The sequence below is a fragment of the Gymnoscopelus braueri genome, assembly GCF_963280865.1.
Source record: "Gymnoscopelus braueri genome assembly, chromosome: 13".
NCBI classification, from domain to species: domain Eukaryota; kingdom Metazoa; phylum Chordata; class Actinopteri; order Myctophiformes; family Myctophidae; genus Gymnoscopelus; species Gymnoscopelus braueri.
Genome location: NC_137615.1, coordinates 47155536 through 47173478, shown reverse-complemented (window position 1 = coordinate 47173478; position 17943 = coordinate 47155536). Strand labels below are relative to the sequence as shown.

Genomic DNA, 17943 nt, shown 5'->3' with positions numbered 1-17943 from the left:
TCAACGTTTCCACTGTAGGCTATACTTCATCGACTATGCTATTTTCACTACTTTCTGCCTGTAAAGACACGCCCAAAATAGGCATACCAGGTTGAAAGCTGAGTCATCATGACCTAATTGTCTTCGCCTCCACATCCTTGTTTTGTGGGCCCTCTGCACTCATCAGCGCCACAAGGGGGCCTCACAGCACATTCTCAGCACACCTGCCTCCCGTCTTCAATCTCCTCACCTGCCCTTCATCCCCAATCACCTCCAAAGTCTACAAGAGCCTGGCCTTGGATCATGAAGCAAAGAAAAAAACTAAATAAATAAATAAATAAGAAAAGAGTATGTATTTACATGTATAACAATATGTGACCATGTATTGTTGTTATAAAAATATATTAAGGATTTCTTCTCCTGTTTTTTACTTTTTTGAGACTTAAATTGTTTTCTTTGTGTCATGTATGTACTTTTTGTTGAAAGGGTAGGCAGAATAATCTATTTAGCTTCAGCCTATACCTTTTTTGGTCATAACTATGTAATATTTATTATTGTTGTTTATTGTTGATTTTATGTGCATGGAGTACAGGGACGTGCTGGGAAATGTGGGACAATTCCAGAAAGGCCTCTCCATTCCAGGCCAACCAGGCCGGCCGAAATTAAGTGAAAAACGGACTAAATTAAGTAAAAACACTGCTTCTCCTCTCCCCACACCCCTCTTCTCCCCCTTGTTGTTAACCTGTGGTTAATAAAATCACCCTTGTGGGCTTTAACCCTCAATTTGCCTCTTCCTTGCTGTGTGCTTGGGTCACGCACTAAAATGGTCCTAAAATGGTCCTAAGGTGGTTCTAAAATGGTCCTAAGATGGTTCTAAAATGGTCCTAAAAGGCAAACAGAACTAATCTTAAAGGTGAATTTTTTCATATCCTACGACGAGTGTTATAGTAGAACAATTCATAATTCTATATCGAGTCAACCGCAGCTAAAAACCTGAGCGTATAGGCCGTGTGCTGGATCGCTTATTTTAGTATATTTTTCCCCTCTTTTTTTTTGGTGAGATCTGAAGTTTATATCAACGGAAACCCATCCATAGTGATTATGTCGGATGCGCATCTCCGGACGTGACGTCATCCACGTCACTTTGTCAACAGTACGGCGACCCATTTGGGACAAAAACAACGTGGAGCGTTTACTGTCCTTAAGAACGTTAGATCTCACACAAAAAAAACAACATCAAAATACGCGATCTAGCACATGGCCTATACGCTCAGTTATTTTGCTGCAGTTGACCTGTTATGGAATTATGATTAACACATTAACCGCCAAGAACGTAGTCCTACGGTCCGTTAAATCCAACTGTTAAGCGCCGAGACCGTAGCCCTACGGTCCACGGTCTTTTCGCGCTATTCACTTCCGGGTTCACTTTCGGAATTTTTTTGATCCACTTCCGTTTCCGGTTTGATGACCGGAAATAGAATTATTTGGGATCCGGTTTTGACGATCACGCCCGCTCCCATTCTACAGACGAAACTGAAACTCAATTCTCTTCCTGTAGTTTTTTCTCCTCGCATTTCACTGTTTAACGTAATCCGCTCTAACTACAACATGGATGCCCCGTTTGACACGCGATCTTCACTGGGAGATACAGGGAGATCTCGCGGATGTAAACAGACCGTGTAGAGCTCAATCTTAAGGATTTTAACGAGATCTATGGCGACATGAAAAAAACAAAAAAACAACAAAAACACCTTGGCACTGGTGAGTACATTATGAGATTAACCTCTGGCGGTCGATGTGTTAAGAAAACCGTCGGGCGAAATTCCACTTCAACCACTTAAACCCCAGCATCCGTATTGTGGGGAAAGCTCTCGCCGAAAATAGCAGATCGACAAGCTCACAGCGCGTCGCAGCGCGACGCGTTGTGAGCTTGTCGATCGGCTATTTTCGGCGAAAGCTTTCCCGACAATAAGAGAAAACAGAAAATACACTATATTGTGCATACAGTAGAGCCCTGAGGGACTCCGGTCAACCGTATGTGGGGTTTAAGTGGTTAACAACTAAGGTCAAACAGACGGCGAGCGTGACGGCGCTGAACGTACCTTTCAGGTGTCCGCGCCCCAGCGTGACGTAGCCCGACGAGATGTAGTTGTGAATGTCCTGCGACTGAGACCGCATGAAGTTCTCCTTCGTATAGTGCCCTGTTGACAAATACAAACGCAGATCATGTGAACTGGAACTATACCAGTGGTGGAAAAAGTACTGACATTTTTTACTTAAGTAAAAGTATCAATACCACAATGTAGAAGTACTCTGTTACAAGTAAAAGGCCTGTGTTCAAAATATTACTTGAGTAAAAGTACAAAAGTATTGGCATCAAAATACACTCAAAGTGTAAAGTACTAAAATGTTTGAAAATAGCAGATCTACAAGCTCACAACGCGCAGCGATGCGACGTGTTGTGAGCTTGTAGATCAGCTATTTTCAAATAGCCTATGTATAAAATAGGGCTAAAGTGGTTAATGTGTGTTTTATAATATAATAATTTGTATCTGCAAAGTAACTAGTAACTAAAGTTTTCAAATAATTGTAGTGGAGTAAAAGTACAATATTTGCAATATTAGTACTGAAAATTGGAAATACTCCAGTAAAGTCAAAGTTCCTCAAAAGTGTACTTAAGTAGTTACTTTACACCACTGGTACTATACATTTGCATTTTCAACCACTTTCCACCAGGAAAGATTTTCAAAAATAGACGATCTACACGCCTTTCCCACGGTCTCCTGTAACTCGTGCGAGCTAAGCTAATAATTCAAATGTTCTCAAACGTTAAAGGTAGGGTAAGTGATTTTCTTTGCTTAAAATGATTGTTAAATATCGCTATATTCTGGTAGTACTCATTGATATAGAGTGTTTGTTCTGTAACAGGAGTCGCCATGTCTCTCCAGCGCTTTATTAAACAGAAAATACATTTTCAGGTCGGGATACCGATTTGATCCAATCAGGATAGAGAACTCGAACCGGATACAGATTAAACAAGTGCATTTGGAAGTGATGACACAAAGAAATGAGCAGACAAAATTGGAACTGGAACGCTATAAAACATTAAGCTGATAAATATGTACTCTCTCCTGATTGGCTGAAATTGTGTCACCTGCCTGAAAATGTTTTTTCCTGTTTATTAAAGAGCTGGAGAGACAGGAATACCCCTGTTACTGAACAAACATTCAATAGCAATGATTACTATCAGAATATAGTGCCTTAACCTTTTAACAAAACACTTTTGGTTTTAACCAAAATATATCACCAAACCATAGACCCCGCCCACTCTCTGAGTGGACTGCCTCTTGGTCTGGTGTTGAAATGTGAGCCTAGGATATCTTCGATACCCTCCAGTACCGTCCAATGAGAGTCGGAGGTGGGGGTGGGTCTAATGACAAACCAATCAGTGAATATCTGCTAAAACAAGCAAGAAATTTTAATCCCCTCCCCCTTGCAATCGCCGATACTGCAGCCAATTTCAGACTGAAGCTCCACGCAGCTTCAGGCTGATAATCAGGCTATATCACTTAGCCTACCTTTAATTAAACCCTTTTTTTCTTCTTTTTTTTTTTACAAAATAACGTCAAAACATTGGTAACCGGTGGTCTAGCACTCTCCAAAATCGCCATCGGCATCAGACCCAAAGATATGGCATGGGTCACTCTCTGGCAAATGAAGTTGCTCACCAAAACACTGGCAAGGTCACGGCGGTCGGCCTTAATCTGTTCCCATGCCTGACTGCTGTTAGACCGCCAATGATCCTGACTAGTAAGTGTAACTCATTTCATCCTTGGTTACACCAAGGTGGTGGAGGCAGAGAATGATTAACAAGTCAGTCAGGATTATCATCCCACCTTAACGTTGGTTCACAAGCCCACCGCTACAAGCTACTGTATAGTAACAGTGGTGGAAAAAGTACAGACATTCTTTACTTAAGTAAAAGTATCAATACCACAATGTAGTGAGTAGGCTACTCTGTTACAAATAAAAGGCCTGTGTTCAAAATGTTACATGAGTAAAAGTACAAACGTATTGGCATCAAAATTATATTCAAAGTACCAAAAGTAGAAGTACTAAAAAGTTTGAAAATAGCAGATCTAGCTCACAACGCGTCGCGATGCGACGCGTTGTGAGCTTGTAGATCGGCTATTTTCAAATAGCCTAGGTATAAAATAGGGCTAAAGTGGTTAATGTATGTTTAAACTTTTATAATGTAATAATTCATATCTGCAAAGTAACTAGTAACTAAAGTTTTCAAGCATTGTACTGGAGTAAAAGTATAACATTTGCCTCTGAGATGTAGTGGAGTAGAAGTAAAAGGGAAAAATGGGAAATACTCCAGTAAAGTAAGAATTCCTCAAAAGTGTACTTAATTAAGTACAGTAGCCTACTTGAGTAAATGTACTTAGTTACTTTACACCACTGTAGGCCTATAGCACAAGGTTTAAACATGTGGTTCCCTCAACCTCTTTTTTCCCCATTTCAAGGGACCCCCAGTTTGATGTGCGCTACGCCACGGACCCCCATTTGATAGCATTTGTATTTCTGGGACCTCAATCTACTATGTCCCATCCTCAGTGTTCATTTAAACCTGAGAGTGTACAAATGGAACCAAATGGACCCGTACAGTGAACGGTTTAGGGCCAAAATGCATTTTCTGATCTTGTGCTATACTGTATAACATGTTATTTAGACTTTTTAATTATCTTCTAAAGGGATATTTCACACCCAAAAATACTTATTTTCTATTGATTAGTTACCCCATGGAAACTTGAATTCATGGTTATTTTTTGTTTTTTGTCGCATCCCTAAGCCAATAATGTGATGACCAGCGGACCGGTAGGCAGCAGTTCCGGTAGGAGACACAAAGGAGACTCTTTGTGTCTCCTACCGGAACCGCTGCCGGTCATCAAATTATTGGCTTAGGAAAACGTCAAAAACAAAAACATATCCATGAATTCAAGTCTCCATGGGGTAAGTAATCAATAGGAAAGAAAAAAATGGCATTTTGGGGGTGAACTATCCCTTTAAGGAGATATAAGGTGTTTAACTACGATGCAAATGCCCTTTTATAATGTGCTTCCTTTGATTCATGTTGAATTGCCTTGTCGTTGAAATGTGCCGTAAAAATATATACATGCCTGGCCTTGGAAAATGATGTGTTTTTGCTCCAGGCTGCTTATTTCATGAGAGTTCTTTAGCTTGTCATTGTCATTGTCATTGTTTTATTTTCTATCAGTTTAATTATTTTTTTCCTTCCTTCTACACTTTAGGGCCCATGTCACTTTGGATATCGTTGTCGGGCAGAAAGCTTGTATCTTCATATTTCAACCTTTCTGTGTTTTTTTTCAAGAATTAATGTCCCACTCCTAGATCACACCAGAGTGTCACACGAAAGTGGTGAAAATAGCAGATCTACAAGCTCACAAGGCGTTGCTGCGTGACTACGGCTATTTTTTTTTTTTCATCTTCTCTCCTCTGTTTTGTTTTTTTAAATGTCCCATTAAAACTGGGAAAGCATCCGTGTCATTTTAGATTTTAGCGTTGGCTATTAAAAAATAGCAGATATACAAGCTTGTAGCGCGTCATCTGCTATTTTTGAATTTGTTGAAAAATCTTGAAAGTGTTTGAATTTATTTTTCTATCTTCTCTTCTCGGGGTCCCTGGCACAAAAGCGAAGCTTGTAGATCAGCTATAAATCATGTTTGGTCCTGTGGCCAAACATATATAATTTTGGGGGTCCTTGACACAAAAAAAGTTTGAGAACTACTGAAGGCATTTGTAGAATGGGCCTCAGGTCTTAATGGGTTAAATCATAATAAAAAAACAACAGTTGTTGGACATACAAGGTTTCCACATGACAGCGACAATAATGTCCCTCGGTGTTAAAAAAAAAAACATCACTTTTTGGTAACGCAATTTGTTCCGGACCAATGTTGTGCGGTCCTGGAACCGAGCCTGTAATTGAGAGAGCTCAGAGGTACACAATGGCGTGTGTCAAAGCTTGCCCGCCAGCCCGGCAGCGCCGACAAACTCCATTTGTGCTGTCAATCACGTAGCAAAGCCCCCCCTCCCGACAACGCCACATGAAAAGGCACAGAGGTGGAGTAGAAAAGAGTGTGGAAGACATAAAGGAGCACTTCGCCCGTTTTCAACCTGTCTTCATGTAATTGGTCCTCCTCACTATAATGCTTATTGTGAGATGGCACCATATAGGCTATTGTTTACCTCTGCCAGCAGGGGGGGGCAAAGGATATGTATGAACATGTATGTTTTATATATTCCACATGTTATGTGAGATATTCGAAATTGGCCGCCTGCATATATGTCTCCACATATATGTACAATTATCCATATTATGTAGCATATATGTGGACATGATTGATTGATTGATTGAAATTTTTATTAGGCAAAAGAATGTAAAACAACACAGTTACATTTATAATGCTTTTGTCTAAAAGGTCCGGCCAAAAAAGTCCTTGCGGACTTGTTTCCGTTGGGGTCCTTGAGTTAATTTCATAGACATATATAGTAGCAACCAAACAGTTCAAAAATCAACATGAAAATACAGATAATACAGAAAAAGTACCACTATGTACAAAAAAAGCATTTAAAAATATATGTACAAAAAGAAAGGGGGGGGGAAGCATGGAAAAATAAAAAATTATATACAAAAAAAGCATGAGGAAATACAAAATATGTACAAAAAGAGGAGGGGGGGGGGTCGTCTGTCTACAGGGAAACTGGTACTAGCTCCTCTTTCGGCCTCCAGAAAGATGGGTTTTTAGGGCAGTTTTGAATGAGCCCAGCGAACTGCATTTTTTGAGGGATGGGGTTAGACTATTCCATTCCTTGGTGGCTGTGCTATAGAAGGAGAATTTGCCCATGTTTGTTTTATGGGTGGGTGGTACCAGATTGTTGTTTACGCTCCCTCTAGTTTCGTGGCTGTGGGTGTCACTAACTTTTTCGAGGTATTTATACAGATATGCGGGTATAGGGGGCATATCGGGCAAATCTGCATTTACAATTTTGAAGACCAGACCCATTTTTAGTTGTTTAACCCTGTCTTCCACCCTGAGCCAGCCTAGGCTGGCAAAGTGAATGGGAGAGAGGTGGGTCATGGGCCCCAGTCCGAGAAGTAGTCGGATCAGTTTGTTTTGGGAGGTTTGAAGCTTAGTCTGCAGTGACACTGAGGTGTTGGAGTACCAAGAGGAGCTAGCATAGTCAAAAAGGGGCTGAATCAGGGCCCCTGAGAGGGTCCTGAGGGCCTGAGGGTTGACAAAAGAGGAAACTCTGCCCATAAATCTGGTTCTCTGGTTTACTCCTTTGACCACCTTTGTTGCCATGCTTTCACCTGACAGGTATTTGTCCAGAATACATCCCAAATAGGTAATCTCTTCTTTGCTAGTGATGATTGTGTCATCGACTTTGACCTTGAAGTCATTTACCTTCATTTTACTGAGGGAATGTTTGGTCCCAAATAGGATGGATTCAGTTTTCCCAAGGTGTAGAGACAGTTTGTTATCGGTAAGCCAGGTACGGATTTTTGAGAGTTCGGAGCTGAGAGCTTCCTCAACTTGCAACTTGTCCTCACCCGAGATCAGGAGTGCCGAGTCATCAGCGAACAGGAACAGTTTGCAGTTACAGGCAGCATTCATGTCGTTAATGTATAGAAGGAACAGTAACGGCCCTAGAATGCTGCCTTGAGGAACCCCGCAGCTCACCGGGAGGGATGAGGACATGGTTCCGTTGATGTCAACCACTTGTTCTCTACCCTCCAAGTAAGATCTCATCCAATTTAGTGATGTGCAATCAAAACCAATCGCCCTCAGCTTATCAAGTAGAATTGCGTGGTTTACAGTGTCAAACGCCTTTTGGAGGTCCAGCATGACCATGCCACAGTATTTGCCCGAGTCTACCTCACGTTTGATGTAGTCGGTCAAATATAGTAGGCATGTGTCAGTGGAGTGGGATGTTCTGAAGCCTGATTGGAATTCAAACAACAGTTTACGCTCGCTGAGGTAGCTGTTGATTTGTTCTTGGATTGATCGCTCTATAACCTTTGAGATGGAACAAAGGATGGAAACAGGCCTATAGTTGCCAGGATCTAGTTTGCTTCCTTTTTTAAATAGAGGGATTACTCTTGCCAACTTGAATTCTTGTGGGACGTGACACTGACTGATGGATAAGTTTGTAATGTGGGCTACTATGGGAGCAATGGAGACCGCTGCGTCTCTGAGGAATCTGGTGGGGATGTTGTCAAGGCCGGTGGCCTTGTTTGGCTGTAGGGCGAGGAGTTTGTTTTGCACATCAACAGTCAATACAGGTTTGAAAAAGAAGGAATCTTTTTTAGCCCCTAGTTTCTCATAGTGAGCTTGAATGTGGTCGGGGCCATACAGACCTGAATGCTGAGGGAGTTTGCTTACCAACTGGGTTGCAACTGTGGTGAAGAAACTGTTAAAACAGTCCGCTACCAATTGCTTGTCGGTAGTGAGCGAGCCACTTGAAATAATGCAAATGTTTGTAGATTTAGTCTGAATCTTTCCGTTGCAGCCTAATTGTTTTAGTGCCTCCCACAGTTTTTGTGGGTGGCTTTTGTTTGCCTCTATGTTCTCATTTAAGAAATTCTTTTTGGCATTTCTGATCAATTTAGTAACTACATTTCGTAGATTTCTGCACTTTTCAAGTAGCTGCTCACTTTTGTTTTTCCTGAGCTCGGAGTAGCTTTTGTTCCTGAGTTTGATGGCATTCAAAATGTCACCCTTCATCCAAGGTTCTGTGCTAGCTTTGACCCTCACCACCTTTGTGGGTGCGATGTTATCAAGTACACACAAAAAAGCTTTTTTTATACATACTGTATAAAGCTATGAGACATTATTTCCTACATATTCCTACATAATATATATATATATATATATATATATATTTTTTTTAAATATGGGGATGGGGGGGTTGCCCCCCTTGCCCCCCCCCCCCCTATAGAATCGCCACTGGATGGCACCATTTCTGTCTATTCAGTCTGTGTCTCAAGAGGAGGACTGTGGACAGTTTAGAACCCTTCCAAGCAGGGACAAAACTCGGTAGGCAGGTTTGGACATTTCATCGCTGTCAGAGACCTCTTATCTCGATATTAAATAACTTTTTGTGTTTTTTTCATAAATCAATGCTCTACTGGATCATACTACAGCGTCACACAAAAGCATCATAAGTATCAGATCCATAATCCTCGAAACGTGGCGCGAAACGTGGCGCGAAGCGACGCTTTTGAATTACTTACTTTTTAATTTGAATCCTGAAAAGTAACACTTTTGGATATATGAGGTTTCCACCCGACAGATACGATTTGGAAACCTAATATGTCCGTGCCGCGTTTCGAGCTTGTAGATCTGCTATTTGTGATGCTTTTGTGCAACGCTGTAGTATGATCCAGTAGGACGTTAATTTACGAAAAAAACACAAAAGGTCAGAATACAGAGATAAGAGGTTTCTGCCTGACAGCGACATAATACTCAAGTAAAGTACAGATCCTCAAAAAACTTTTAATTGAGTACAGCACTCAACCAAATGTACTTTGTTACTGTCCACCACTGAGTGCAGTGCCAACGTTTCGTTCTGTCGATTAGGGCCGGTTTCATCTAAACCCATGGACAAAGAAACTCCGGGATCGATGGAGGCGGTCTATCAACCGAACCTCCCCGGTCCTGCATTAACCCATTAAGACCGGGAACGCATCTGTGTAACCACTTAAACCATTATTTTATACTTGTTCAAAACATTTTCAAAACAAGTTCAAAACATTTTCTTGAAAAAAATGCAGATCTACAAGCTCATAGCGCAGCACTCAGTGCCGCGCTATGAGCTTGTAGATCTGCATTTTTTTTTTATCGTGAAAATTTGGGCAAATCTTTCAATATATATATTATTTTTTTAAAGGGAAACTTTTTAACTCAAATCTTTGCTTCTGGGGATTCTACAAATGTCTTCTAAATCCTAACAGTTACAAAAAAAGAAGAAAAAAACATATGTTGATATCAGTGGTTCTCAAGCTTTTTCATGTCAAGGACCCCCAAAATGATTGATGATGATGTATTTTGTTATATCAAAAAATATTTTGTTCCAGGGACCCCCAGAAGCAAAGATTTGAGTTAAGAGTGTATATATATATATATTCAAAGATTTGCACGATTTATTTCCTAAAAAATTGCAGATCTACAAGCTCATAGCGCGGCACTCGGTGCCGCGCTATGAGCTTGTAGATCCGCTATTTTTGAATAGCCAAAGATATCTTAAAATGACACACAAATGCGATCCCGGTCTTAATGGGTTAACGGGCAAACAGTTCAACGCCTGCGTCTGCAGAAGAAAGCCTCTTCCGAGTCAATAGCGTGGCTCAGAGCTCCGCTCCGGGGGTCCGTGGAAGAAGCCTCCATCACAGCGCCATGTCGAATTGATCATAACGAGAAAACACCTGCATGGGACCGCGACCACCGCTCTTCATCAAACTGACGTCAGACACAAAGGCTGAGCTTCAGTCAACGTTTAACCCATTAAGACCGGGAACGCATCCGTGTGTCATTTTAGGATTTATGTGGCTATTAAAAAAATAGCAGATCTACAAGCTCATAGCGCGGCACCGAGATCTGCTATTTTTTAAAAATCGTGAAAATGTGTGCAAATCTTTGAATACATAATGTATATTTTTAAAGCGAACATTTGTTACTCAAATCTTTGCTTCCGGGGGATTCTACAACCGTTTTTTTTTTAAAACTTATGTCCCTATAATCAGTGGTTCTTTTTGTTCATGTCAAGGACCCCCAAAATGTTGTATTTGGCCGCGGACCCCCATCTCAAAATATGTTGTTCCAGGGACCCCCCAGGAGCAAAGATTTGAGGTACAAATGTTCGCTTAAAAAATATATCTAGATTCAAATATTTGCACAATGTTCAAGATTTTTTTTTTAAATAGCAGATATACAAGCTCATAGCGTTATGAGCTTGTATATCTGCTATTGTTGAATAGCCCAATGTATAAAATAATGGTTAAAGTGGTTATACAGACCTGTTCTTAATGGGTTGACCCAGGCCGGCCTCCCGTTTTTTTTTGTCAGTAGGGATGGGAATACGCTATGAATATTTCATGTCATGAATATTGTGGCCAAAATAATTGCAATTAACAATTATAATCACGACGATCAAAATACGGTATGTTTAAAACTCTTAAAATGCCACTGTTGTTAACCACTGTCACCATGGTTAACAACCACTGGTTCCATTTGTACACTCTCAGAGTTAAATTAACATTGATTTTACAATATAAATTGGGGTCCCAGAGATAGAAATGCCATTACATGGGAGGTCCGTATAGCCTAATGCATGTCAAACTGGGGGTCCTTGAATTAAAATGGTTGAGAATTGACTGCTAGAGCTGTAAAAAAAAAACTTCTCTTATGGGGGTCCCTGGCATATCTTTTCAAATGGGGGGTCCGCGGGCTAATAAGTGTCAATGTGGGGGTCCTTGACATGAAAACGTTTGAGAACCACTGATCTAGATCACAGACGTTATATATATAAAAAGCACGTTTGCAGATGTCCTCTGACACAGACCCTGGATGGGTGGAGGGCGGCTGTGGGGTGGAGGTGGAGGGGTACATTATTTATTTAGATTATTGGTACCGGCATTTTGTTTTGGTCATGTCTTTGTACATTTAAGTCATGGTATGCAATGTATTTATTAAAAAGACTAAAAGACAAAAAAAGAAAAGAAAAACTATATAATTATTTGGCTATTCAAAGATGGCAGATATACAAGCTCAGCACGGTGCCGCGCTATGAGCTTGTAGATCTGCTATTTCTGAAAAATCGTGATTTTTTTTTGCAGATCTTTGAATATATATACTTTAACCAGCATTTTTATTGGTCATGTCTTTGTACATTTAAGTAAAGGTATGCAATGTATTTATTAAAACGACTAAAAGACAAAAAAACTAAAAACTATAAAATTTCCCTTTATATGTTCCAATGTGCTATGCAAATAAAAACACTTTTTAAATCATTAATCCCAATTATTTCCACGACAATTAATCGTCAAACTAGAATCCTTCCAGCCCTAGGGGGGGGGGGGTGTCTACTTTGACACGAGAGCAAAACGCCTAAAAGAATCTGGGACATCATTCTGGGGCACTTATAGCAGAACAAGCTGATCCCTGGAGCTGGGATCTGGAGGCCGGATATAACAGTATATAGGAAAGGAAGAGCTTTTATATACGGAGACGGAATTATCTCTGGACAAAAAAAAGCAACGTGTCCATCTTTTTCCCGCAGATGTTAATTTGCATCTGAATTCTTTAGCCCGATGCTGAGTATAGGCTTATGGGGGCCCCGGCATTAAGGGAGATGGAAGATTTTTTTTCGGCACGCTGAATATTTTGCCCTTCAGAAAGCTTATGGGGGGGGGGGGGCGGGGCACACAGCCCGTCTGTCTATGTGTTGGTGGATATCAATCAAAGTCCATCATGACAGTAAACCAGTGGTCTTCAACGTTTTCAGGCCAAGGACCCCTTGGCTGAGAAAGAGATGTAGCAGGGACCCCCCTCTATATTGTATAGAATTGTGTTCCTCTACACCTATACCTCTTCGTCAAAAAGAGACAATCTACAAGCTCACAACGCCGTGCGCAACCATTTTAGCTGGGGGTCCCCAGCATCACTTCAGCTAGCATCACTTCGGCTATTAAAACATTGCCAATCTACAGCTCAAAACGCATTGCGATGCGAATCGTCAGAGCTTGTAGATCTGCTATTTTCGAAACATTTCAAAACAATCGTGAATACTTGTGAAATAAATGTGGATAGCAGCCAAATACATCAATTTGGGGGTTACTGACTCTTTTGAGAACTACTGTACAAGAGGATCTAGTATATAACCCTGGTGGACCCCGGGCAGCTAAGCTGAGGCCTTGTCCGCCCACCCCACTCCCTACCCGCCAAATAAAGAAATATACTGTAAAGAGAAGAACATTTTGGTTGGTTTCCATCTATAATGGTATATTTTTGGGACTTCAACGTATGTGCATTATGTGCACTGCTCAGTGCAAAAGTGCCCTTTTAGGCCCCTAACCATGATAGACGACTGGCATCATGAGTTCCGAGATCCATATGACTCATGCCCTTATTGGACCCAGTCGTGTTGACAGTATAATGACATGTCAGAAATAGCTATGTCAATTTGAAAGCAATTATTTGAATTATAAGTATAAGTATAATTAAGTATTTGCTGTAGTTTGATAGTTCACTAGTTTGTATTAGGAGTGTTAGTAGTGTTCATAGTTTAAGATCTGCATATACATTACTGTGCAAAATGTGGCTGAGTTATTACATTCTTTCATGTCACAGATGAAAGCTTTGACTTCCTGTATCTGTGTAATGTAGGTTGTGCCACGCTGTGAGATTGTACTACTCTTGAAAAAAAATATATTTTTAACACAAAGCTTCTCTTCTGGGGGTCCCTGGCACACAACACATTTTCAGATGGAAGGGCCGTGGTGAAACACACATCAATGTGGGGGTCCTTAAGCACGAAACAGTTTGAGAACTACTGATGTAGGTCGCCCCTTTAGGAGACCAGCAGTAGGTCATGAGTCTATGCATTCCAATGGGAGAAGTGAACGTGAACACAGATTGGGACATTAGAATGGTATTTTTCAGAAGGACGAATCAAGGAGGAAAGTATCCTCATTCGAGATCTGTCTGTGTCAGCAACACACTCTAGCAAGACCTAGCAACCGTAGGACATTTGTGAGATCTGTCAACCTTAGGAGATGATGGGATGATGGGAGATGTGTAGTCTACTATTTCGTACTAGTGGCGATTGGCTACCTTGGTAATATACTAACAACCTGCGGCCGATTCTACAATGCCTTCTACATCAGTAGTTCTCAAACTGAGAGCTTGTATATCTGCTACTTTTGAAAAGACAACTTTAAGCGCCCAATGTTGAAGTAAACATGGCGGCGCAACCGACCTCGGCGTCTGCAGCGGCCTCTCCTAGTTACTGTGCAGTGTCTTTGTCGACGTCTGTATGTACGTCCGTGTCATCGACAGTAAGGGAAGGGAAATATATGTATGATCGTCAGTTTCTCTTGGACATTTATAACAGTGGCCTTTGTGAGTACAAGGGCTCTTGTGACGAGGAACACTGGCGAAATGTGCGGAGCGAGCTGGGACTGCTGCGTGGAGCCGACACAGAGAATCCCGGGGTCCTGCCCACAGTGGCTCCGACTAGGAGACACCGTAAGCGGTGTGAGAGGACGCGGAAGCGGGGCAAACGTGCGGGAGTGCGAGTTAGGCTAATCGCTAACCCACACAGATCGGCTATCCCCACAATATTGCTGGCAAATGTGCGTTCTCTTGAGCGCCAAATGGATTACATCAGGCTCTCGAGAGCTTCCCAGCGCAGCGTGAGGGACTGCTGTGCCACCGTTTATACGGAGACCTGGCTCGATCAGGACATAACGGATGACGCAATTCAGCTGGAGGGGCTAACGCTACACAGGACTGACAGAGTGCTAGCCTCGGCTGGAAAGCTGAGGCGGTCTGGTGGTCTGGCTGTTTATGTAAACAACTTATGGTGTCAGGATGCCAGGGTGGTATCTACACACTGCTCACCACATATAGAGCTTATGACTGTTAAGTGCCGACCGTTCTACCTGCCACGGGAGCTGACGGCGGTCGTTATTGTCGCAGTCTATGTACCACCAGAGGCTAATGTGAAGGAAGCTATGAGCCAACTTTACAATGACATCAACGAGCAGCAGACGGCACTTCCCGACGCCTTTTTCGTAGTAGCAGGGGATTTCAATCAGGCAAGTCTCAAGTCTGTGTTACCAAAATTTTACCAGCATGTTGACTGTGCAACTAGGGGTAAAAACACATTAGATCATGTGTATACAAACATCAGAAATGCCTATAAAGCAGCCCCCCTCCCTAACATCGGCTCTTCTGATCACTCAGCTGTTATGCTCACGCCCATATATAGACCTAGGGTGAAACAAAGCAGAGCAGCACTTAAAGAGGTCAGAACGTGGCCACAGGAGGCAATTCCAGCACTGCAGGACTGTTTTGGAGATACACAGTGGGACATTTTTAAGGAGGCAGCAACATATGACAATGTCACCAACCTGGAGGAATACACAGAAACTGTCATTGGCTACATAAATAAATGTATTGATGATGTGACTGTGGTTAAGACCATTAGGAAGAGAGCCAATCAGAAACCTTGGCTGACCGGAGAGGTCTGTGCACTGTTGAGAGCTCGAAATGTGGCGTTTAAATCTGGGGACACTGCTGCATTCAGTCTGGCGAGACAAAATCTGACTAAGGGTATCCGGGAAGCAAAGCGGCTGTATGGGCAAAAGCTCAATGGCTACTTCACGGACACCAAGGACTCCAGGCGTTTGTGGCAGGGCTTTAAGACACTATCGGATTATAAGCCCCCTCCCCAGCAGGTTGGCCAAAAAGATCCCTCATTGCCGGACAGACTAAATGACTTTTATGCACGTTTTGAGGTTAATAACACCATTGAGGCACAGATGCCCCCCCCACGCCCCAGTGAGCAGGTGCTGCAGCTTTCAGCAGCTGCAGTAAAAAGGGCCTTCGCCAGCGTCAACCCACGCAAGGCGGCGGGACCAGACAACATTCCTGGGCATGTGGTGAAGGAGTGTGCAGAGGAGTTGAAGGATGTTTTCTTAGACATCTTTAATATCTCGCTCAGCCAGGCAGTTGTGCCCACCTGCCTCAAGAGCGCGACCATCGTTCCAGTGCCTAAAAAGTCAAATCCTGCCGGTTTAAATGACTTCCGACCTGTGGCCCTTACACCTGTAGTGATGAAGTGTTTTGAGCGGCTTGTCTTACAGCACATCAAGGGCAGCCTCCCTGCAAAACTCGATCCACTACAGTTTGCATATAGAGCCAATCGCTCCACAGACGACGCTGTCTCAACTATACTACATCTCACGTTGTCACATCTAGAGAAAGAGAACACCTACGCCAGGCTCCTCTTCATCGACTTCAGCTCAGCATTCAACACCATCATTCCACAACAGCTGGTGGAAAAGCTGCGGTCGCTGAATGTGGACTATGGCACCTGCACCTGGATCCTCAACTTCCTGTCTCAGAGGCAACAGAGAGTCAGGGTCGACAGCCAAACATCAAGGACAATCACAGTGAGCACAGGATCGCCCCAGGGCTGTGTCTTGAGCCCCCTGCTGTTCAGTCTGCTGACCTACGACTGCACTGCCAAATTTGGCAGTAATCACATCCTCAAATTTGCCGATGATACAACCGTGGTGGGACTCATTAACAAGAACGATGAGTCTGCCTACCGGAAGGAGGTGGAACTATTAACATCTTGGTGCAGTTCACACAACCTCTCCCTGAATGTGGACAAAACAAAGGAGATGGTGGTCGACTTCAGGAGATCCAGGATCTGCCATCACCCACCGCTGAGGGGCGGCCATAGCTGAGTGGTTAGTGAGCCCGCCTAGGGAACCAGCTGGCCCTGGTTGCCCCAGGTTCGATTCCAGGCTATCCCAGCATATGTGCCGATGATATGAAATTTGTCCCTGAGCAAGACTCTTAACCCCAATTGCTCACAGGTTCTCATTGGAAACAAGACCGCAAGGACTTTCATGAACGACCTGTTAAAAGGAGTTATCCTTATCCTTATCCTGACCATCGGTGGCGCCCCTGTGGCAAGGGTAAATAACATCAAGTTCCTGGGGGTTCATCTGGCAGACGACCTGACCTCCACTACTAACACCACGGCCATCATCAAGAAGGCCCAGCAGAGGCTATACCCCCTCCGGAGGCTTAAAAAGGCAGGCCTTCCTACTCCTCTCCTCACCACCTTCTACAGGGGTACCATTGAGTCCATCCTGACTTACAGCTTCACCTCCTGGTTCGGCAGCTGCAAGGCAGAAGAGAAACATCGGCTGAACCGGGTGGTGAAGACAGCTGGGAGGATCATTGGTGCCTCTGTTCCCTCCTTGGTGGAGCTCTATACAGAGCGCTGTGCACGGAAAGCCACCAGCATTATAAGGGACCTCCATCACCCTTCCCATAGCCTGTTTGCCCTCCTACCCTCTGGGAAAAGATATAGGAGCATTAAAGGAGCATTTCACCCCTGGAAGAAGTTCCAGGGGTGACCACAGGGGGGACCACAGCGTATCACTGCCTATAACTTCAACTCCCAGAATGCTTTGGTGCCTTGTGGCAGGGGAGGTTCCATGTGGGTGTGATCTCCAACAATAACATCCAAACAGCATGCCAGTGTCGCCATGTCTGCTTATTATAAGCGGCTTCTTTCTAAAATGTAGTTGATATTTGGGCTTGTTTCCAAATGTTTTGATGTTTAAACCAGTGGTTCTCAAACATGTTCATGTATTTTTCCACAGACCCCCATCTGAAATTATAATTTGTGCCAGGGAGCCCCTAACAAATATGTGTCAAAAATATTCCACATTTTCCCCTTATATGTTTGTATTTGTATGTTTTGTATGTTCGGTTTGTTTGTTAGTAATGTGCTAGTCTTTTCTTTTTTTGTGTATGTTTGTTTTCATGTTCTGAAAAATCCAATAAAAAGTAAATGAAAAAAAAAAAAAAAATCCACATTTTGCACTTTTTCCCCCTCAAGATTTTTTTGTAAATAGCAGATCTACAAGCTCACAATGGGTCGCGAAGCGTTGTGAGCTTGTAGATCGGCAATTTTCAAATATATAATATCCCATGTCTAGGTAAAGTGCTCTTGGCCTAGTTATGTTCTTTTGGGCTTGTTTTCATAGACCTGGCTGCTTATTTCTCTCACAATATCTGGCAACACTGGCTGTACTCGCGCACGTTTATCTAGTTACATATATGTCCAAGGATT

At 42.7% G+C, this 17943-nt stretch overlaps 1 protein-coding gene across 1 annotated transcript in view; it reads right to left on the bottom strand.

Moving 5' to 3' along the window:
- Positions 1-17943, bottom strand: part of LOC308099655 (shisa family member 6) — a gene marked incomplete at both ends in the record, with an annotated part of 163279 nt that overhangs the window by 125123 nt on the left and 20213 nt on the right. The window contains one exon of the mRNA XM_080448391.1: positions 2082-2180. Within this exon, the coding sequence (XP_080304517.1) occupies positions 2082-2180 (99 nt within the window). The remainder of the gene's footprint in view (positions 1-2081; positions 2181-17943) is intronic.